Source organism: Galeopterus variegatus, unplaced genomic scaffold (genome assembly GCF_000696425.1).
Source record: "Galeopterus variegatus unplaced genomic scaffold, G_variegatus-3.0.2 Scaffold11351, whole genome shotgun sequence".
In the NCBI taxonomy this organism is placed as follows: domain Eukaryota; kingdom Metazoa; phylum Chordata; class Mammalia; order Dermoptera; family Cynocephalidae; genus Galeopterus; species Galeopterus variegatus.
The window spans coordinates 9655-16971 of record NW_007737462.1 but is presented as its reverse complement, the minus strand read 5'-3'; the positions used below and the strand labels follow the sequence as shown (position 1 = coordinate 16971).

The 7317-nt window shown below is 37.7% G+C and overlaps 1 protein-coding gene across 1 annotated transcript in view; it reads right to left on the bottom strand.

Moving 5' to 3' along the window:
- Positions 1-7200: 7200 nt before the first annotated feature.
- The window catches only part of LOC103610587 (60S ribosomal protein L23a-like), a gene marked incomplete at its 5' end in the record, with an annotated part of 1788 nt that continues 1671 nt past the window's right edge, over positions 7201-7317 (bottom strand). Inside the window, one exon of the mRNA XM_008594729.1 lies at positions 7201-7317. This exon is cut by the window's right edge and continues 9 nt beyond it. Coding sequence (XP_008592951.1) covers positions 7201-7317 — 117 coding nt within the window.

The following is a 7317-nucleotide window of genomic DNA, read 5'->3' as shown; positions in this document are numbered from 1 at the left end:
GATAGAAAGCAGCTGTAAGGTCTTATCTCAGTTTGACTCCTCTCCATATGGCAAGGGTTACCTCTGGAAGGAACAAGTGGTGTGTCTGCAGAGAGAAGACTAAGAGATGATAGAAAGCAGCTGTAAGGTCTTATCTCAGTTAGACTCCTCTCCATATGGCAAGGGTTACCTCTGGAAGGAACAAGTCCCCTTCCAAGCTGAAAGTATTTAATCAGCTCTAGGATGACCATCAGGAAGTTGTAGAGAGAAGGGCTGCACTAAATGGGACTATACAGTTGTTAAAGTTCCTTTCTATGGTGAGATTCTATGATTAACAGTCTATAACATTTTGAAAGTCCTATTTACAGTTGTCTTTTTCTTAGTCATTGGCAGTCTTCTGCTCATGCAGCCCATGTAGATAGAGATTCAAAACATCACAATTGTGGCTGTGAATACTGAACCACTGTACACGTTTTCTAATGGGACTGTTTATTTTAGAAATTTATGGGGCCGGCCCGGTGGCGCACTGCTACAGTGCGCCGCTTGGGAGCGTGGCGGCGCTCCCGCTGAGGGTTCGGATCCCACATTCAGACCGGCCGCTCACTGGCTGAGCGAGGTGCGGGTGCAACACCGAGGGTTGCGATCCCGTTGCCGGTCCCGGTCCGGTACGGGCGCGACACTGAGGGTTGCGATCCGTTGCCGGTCACGAAAAAAGACAAAAAAGGAAAAAAAAAAAAAAAGAAATGTATTATGTTCTGCATAAAATAATCCTGGAAATCACATCTCTGACTAAATTGCTCTAATGCATATATTAAAAATCACACATAAATCTATGCTTTGCCAAGTTTGCCTCAAACTTCTTTTTTTGAAGCTACAAATATCTTCTTGCCACAGGCCATGCATTTGCAGAGGTATTTTGATTGCTTCAAAGGAGAATAATTTTTCAAGACAATTCAGAAACTCATAGTTGATTTGAAATCACACAAGATACCCTGTAAAGTTAGTGTCTTGAACTACAATGAGGTAGGTGTACCTGACCCCTGGGCATTTCACAGCAGTTATTGGACCCGGTTTTCTATCTATGATGAAGAGCCATATAAGGAGTAGTCATCAATCTTCTGTAAGAACCTTTCTCTTTCCTTGGCCACAGAAGCAAGGAAGAGAATCAGCAGTTACTGACATCTGTTTTGTGCCACATACTTTATACATTATTTCATTTAATCCACAGAATGAGTTGAGTATTGTAAATCTTCTATTTTACAAATGAGTGATTAATCCTTAAACAATTATGTAATAAACTCAAGGTCAGATAGCTTGAAACAAAGGAGTTTACATTCTGGCTTAGGACTGCTGGATTCCAAAACCCCTATTTGGGTGATTTTACTACAATGTCTCCCACTGGCAATGAAGAATCCAAATAACTCAGACTTGGGTTTTCTGATTTAGCCAGAGCTATTTATAGCCTGTTTTTACATCAGTCCAAATGTTTTCATTAAACCCTTGCTGTGTTCAAGGCACTAAGCCAATTGTTATGGAAATTCAGAGATACTTAGCCACCCTCAAGGACCCTCAAGGATCTTATAATCTAGTTAGGGATAAAAGACATGAAGATACGAAAAGATAACTGAAAATGGAAGGCAGCCCATGCCAAGAGCTGAGTAAGTGGAATATGTAAATACTATCAGGGTTAAAAGAAGGGCAAGTCACTACCAGCTGCAGGTAAAACAGGAGGGAAAGGAATTTCAGTTTGAATGAAGTACAGTAGTCCCATGGTATCCATGGGAGATTGGTTCCTGGACCCCTTGCAAATACCAAAATCCTCTTAAGTCCTTTATATGAAATGGGACTGGCATACTCATAAACTATGCAGATCCTCCTGTATACTTTAATCAATTCTAGATTCTTGATAATACCTAATTCAATGTAAATGCTATGTAAAAGTTGTTATACTGCATTGTTTTTTATTTGTATTATTTTTTGTTATATTATTATTTTTAATTTTATTTTTATATTTTCTGAATATTTTCGATCTGTAGTTGGTTGAATCCCAGGATGTGGAACCCACGGATATGGAGGGCCCACTGTATAGGACAGTATTACAGCTAATCAGATAGTTGAGCATGTATATCACATTTAGCTGACAGACCTGTTTTGTTAGACTGTATCGTTGTTGTTTTTTAAAAAATTAGGTCAACTCACATAAAAATCTGAATTTTTGTTTATTTTTCAAAAACAATTTTTTAATGAATACCTGGACCATGCACGTCCATGTGGCAAAAGTTAGGACCAGTTTTCCAGTTTGCTGCAACCTCTGTCCTCCCAGGGGCTACAGTTGCTCTGCTTCTCCCATTTACATTTCTTGCCTGGCCCTCTGCGTATTTCACTTTATAGCCTCTGGTCAAGATAAGGAAACTGAGATCCAGAGAGGGTGAAGTAAACTTTTTAAGATTGCAGCTAATTACTAGCAGGCTGGATTAGAACCAAGAATTTCTAACTATTAATCTAGTTTTTATTTAATAGAGCACACTATAATTCATAAGAGCCAGTTCATACTCTGGTAGAGAATATGGAGTTAAAACAGGTATATAATTCATTATCCAACATCTATAGGAACAGATGTGTTTGGATAGTCATGATTTTTTAAACCTTAGAAAGATAATACTATTCATATTCCAACTCTTACGGGGTAAGTCTAGCAGAGTCTGGGGTAGCATTTGATAATTAAATTAATATTTCTATGATGAAATGTATAAATATTCACCCTAAGTGGGAGAAATAAAGAGTATGCATAGCCACCAATTCAGGTCCCATTTTGCCATCAAATTTGCAATAACTTTATTTGTAAACATTGAGAATTTCAGAATTGCAGATAAATTGTGGATAGCTGTAGATATCTTCATATTCTTGTGGTTGTTTTTCAGTTTTCTTATCTATAAATGGAGATATTAATAGTTTATACTTTATCAAAGATTTAATATATGTAAAGAATAGTAAGATCTATACAAGTAATCATCATTGTTACTGTTTTCTATTATTGGTATTTTTGTGTAAAATTTGTATTTCAAAAATCAGACTCCTGATTTGATCTTCTGCAACCACCTCATAGGTGTCTGCTATTAAGTATGCAGAGGCACCACCAAAAAAAGGAAAAAAAGGAGAGACTCTATACAATCAGTTATGTGTGGTTTACCCTGACCCAGGAGTCAGCAAACTGGCCTATGGGCCAAATGTGGCCTGCTCCTTCTCAGTAGGGACAGCAAGCCAAGAATGACTTTCACATTTTGAGATGTAAAAATCAAATATAGGACAATATTTCATGATGTGAAAATTACATAAAATACAAGTTTCAGTGTCCATAAAAGTTAGTTGAAACACAGCCACACCCATTTGTGTACTGTCTATCACTGCTGTAATGGCAGACTTGAGTTGTTGCAAAAATGCACATGCCACACAAAGCCAAAGTATTTATCATCATGCCCTTTACAGAAAAACGTTTGCTGTCCTGTGCCCTGACCTCTTTCTGGTCACACGTTCCCTGCTGCTTTCAACATCTTTGGCTCCTGATGTGGTTGCCCTTTGTCTTCCATGTCTGGCCTTGCCAAGCAAGCCCAATTCAGTCTACCTGATTTTCTAAGATCACCTTGGATTTGCTTCTACTACCATCTGGAGGCATCCCTTCTGCTCTGTTGCAGAACTTCATCCTCTCCTTTCTTCCCTTATCACTTCTTCCATAGATGTTATATCTCCCTGTTTTCCTAATTCGAGGAGTGGAAACCAGGAACCTGGTCTATGTCTTGATCTATAACTAATCTGTGTAAGTAGAGGTGGAGAGCAGGGATGCATTTCCTCTGGGATAATCCAAACTGCAATTTCAGTTGTTAGTTCAAACATTTCTGAGAAGCCAAAAACCCAGCTCCAAATAAGCCTGCCAGATTGCTTTTTGAAAATCTGTATTTTCACATTATAGGTATTTTGCCTCATGGTTTATCTGCAGATAGAATTGGTGATAAACACAAATCTAGGGCAACCTGAATTCCCCGTTAGAGTGCACAGCAAAAATCCTGGGAACTGCTGAGCTGTCCTTTACACTTGTTTGTTACTTAAATGGAACCAATAAGGCATGATAAGGGGGAAATTGTGCACATCACTTGTATTAGTCAGGGTTCTCCAGAGAGATGGAATCAATAGGATATGTTATAAATATATGAAGGGGATTTATTAGGAGAATTAGCTCACACAATTGTGAAGAGAAGTCCCATGATAGGCCATCCTCAAACTGGATGCTGGTAGTGTTGCTCAGCCCAAGTCCAAAGGGCTCAAAACCAGGGAAGCTGATGGTATCTTGGGTGTAAGTCCTGGAAACAAAAAGCTGAAGACTCTCAAGCTCTGATGTCCACAGACAGGAGAGAAGATTGTATCCCAGCTCAAGCAGAAAGAGGGAGCAACTCACCTTTTTTCTCCATTTTTTATTCTCACCAGGCCTCCAGCAGATTGGATGGTTCCTGCCAATATTAAGGGCAGATCTTTCCCACCCAGTCCACTCATGCTTTCATGCTAATGTCTTCTGGAAACACCCTCATGGACACACCTCAAAAGATTGTTTTACTAGGTTTCTCAGTATTCCTTAATCTAATCAAGTTGACACCTAGAATTAACCTTCACATCACCCAAAGAATTTTGGAGTTTGCCATGTTACTATTATGTTACATTTCTCACTGTGTAAAGGAGATGTAAAAAAGGATTATTCAGGGCCGGAACCATGGTGCACTCGGGAGAGTGCAGCCCTGGGGTTTCTCAGTATTCCTTAATCTAATCAAGTTGACACCTAGAATTAACCTTCACATCACCCAAGGAATTTGGGAGTTTGCCATGTTACTATTATGTTACATTTCTCACTGTGTAAAGGAGATGTAAAAAAGGATTATTCAGGGCCGGAACCATGGCGCACTCGGGAGAGTGCAGCCCTGGGAGCGCAGTGGCGCTTCCGCCGCAGGTTCGGATCCTATATAGGACTGGCCAGTGCGCTCACTGGCTGAGCGCGGTGTGGGTGACACCAAGCCAAGGGTTGCGATCGCCTTACCGGTCACGAAAAAAGACAAAAAAAAAAAAAAGGATTATTCAAAGCAACATGAATGCCATGAGAAGCCCGAAGGGACTGTACCTCAGCAACTCCTCTGTTAGAAGGAGAAAACTGGGTGCAGGCCCAATTCAAAGTTAGCTTCTGTTTTTTATTGTAAAGACAAGGAAATTTCACAAGAAAAATCAGTTGATTCAATCATTTCAAAAGGACACAAATACATGGGCAGTGTAACAAAAGTTATCTATGGCTAGATATAGCTTAAACAATGGAAACTAGTAACATCAGTAAAATTAACAATGTGACATTCCAAAGTACAATTTGTTTAAAGCTAAGTTGGTCAAACGGCGTCAGTAAAATTAACAATGTGACATTCCAAAGTACAATTTGTGAAAAGCTAAGTTGGTCAAACGGCATCATTATCTAAAATATAACCTCTTCTCAAATGATTTAAGCAAAAGTTTCCTTCTTATGATTAAATCTAAGTATAATTGTCTCTAAAGTTTCCACCAACAGACAGCTTGTCCTTAGCAAGCATTTTTTCACATCTTTCCCTTCAACAATTCTTAAAATCTCTTAAAAGGATTGGTATGACAACCACCTGTTAGCTCTAAAATCATTAAAGTATACAATCTCATACTTAAGCAGTGATTAAAGTTGATTAGATGAGCTATTGCCACTCTACCTGTGGGCTTTTGCCCCCTGGCTGGAGACCATTACCTTATACATGCATTACCTAAAAATCCTATTCTAAAAATCAAATGAGAATCAAGATTTCTAACCCTTTACACTATTATATGCATCTTGATTTGCACTGATAACACGAGGTCTTTTTATTCCCCTTTTCTTTCAAGCCACTACTTTCCTTCTTTAGACTGCAATGATTTTAGAGGAAAGTTCAGCTTGGAGTAGACAGATGTAAATTAAGAAAGGGATTTGAATTATCTAGGAACTCTTAATAAGGACCTTTGTCTTCATTTCTCTTGGGTGATATGAACTTTCTAGTCTTTTACAATGATCTGTATAAATGAACATTTTACTACTTGTAGGTATAATTCTATAACTGAATAATGAATTTAATAACCAAAGCTTGACCTTGCCAACATGTTAAACATCTGTAGAACCACAACCTCTTTCTATTCACAGTTCTTTAAGAATAGATCACCTTAAAGAACTGTCTTACTGGTGATGTAGGTTTTCAATAAAAATATAGTGTAGTTGAAGTCAGACCTGTGCTCCAAATTTGCTAGTGGCCAGATCCTCAATTCTCATATCTGTAAAATGCCTTAATATCACTCAAAGAGTAATAACAGGTTAAGGATGAGGGTGTATGTAAACTAACTTTGTTCACTATCTCAGTCTTTTTGAGCTTTGCATAAACAATAGCTGTCAGAACTATTAGAACTGAGCAGCTCTTGCAGAGTATCAGTCTGGTCAACTGTACTGCAACTTATTATCAAAAGTAACTCATGGATAATTTATATCAATTTAAAAAAGTCTTCATGTGTATTTCATTCATACACTTACACGTACATATATATTTTTAAAAAAATCCCTGCATAACTGCTATCTCCAAATATAATAGTGCCAGAGAATAATTTTCAAACATTAGATACATAAACATGCAAATCAGAATTTTAAAAAAAAAATCTGAAAGCTTAAAGGGACCTTAGCAATCACCTAGTTAATTGCCTTTATTGCCCTTTTTTTTTAATGGTGAAAATAAATGTATATTTGTAATTGACCCTCTGGACTCAATTTAGATGATTCCAATTTTGTTGGCAACATTCAAAGCATCATAATCAGGAGCCAGTCGTCTGGTCAACTGTACTGCAACTTATTATCAAAAGTAACTCATGGATAATTTATATCAATTTTAAAAAGTCTTCATGTGTATTTCATTCATACACTTACATGTACATATATATTTTTAAAAAATCCCTGCATAACTGCTATCTCCAAATATAATAGTGCCAGAGAATAATTTTCAAACATTAGATACATAAACATGCAAATCAGAATTTTTAAAAAAAATCTGAAAGCTTAAAGGGACCTTAGCAATCACCTACTTAATTGCCTTTATTGCCCTTTTTTTTTAATGGTGAAAATAAATGTATATTTATAATTGACCCTCTGGACTCAATTTAGATGATTCCAATTTTGTTGGCAACATTCAAAGCATCATAATCAGGAGCCAGTTGAACATATGCCTTCTTCTCTCCATCAGGCCTGATCAGGGTGTTGACTTTGGCCACATCAAT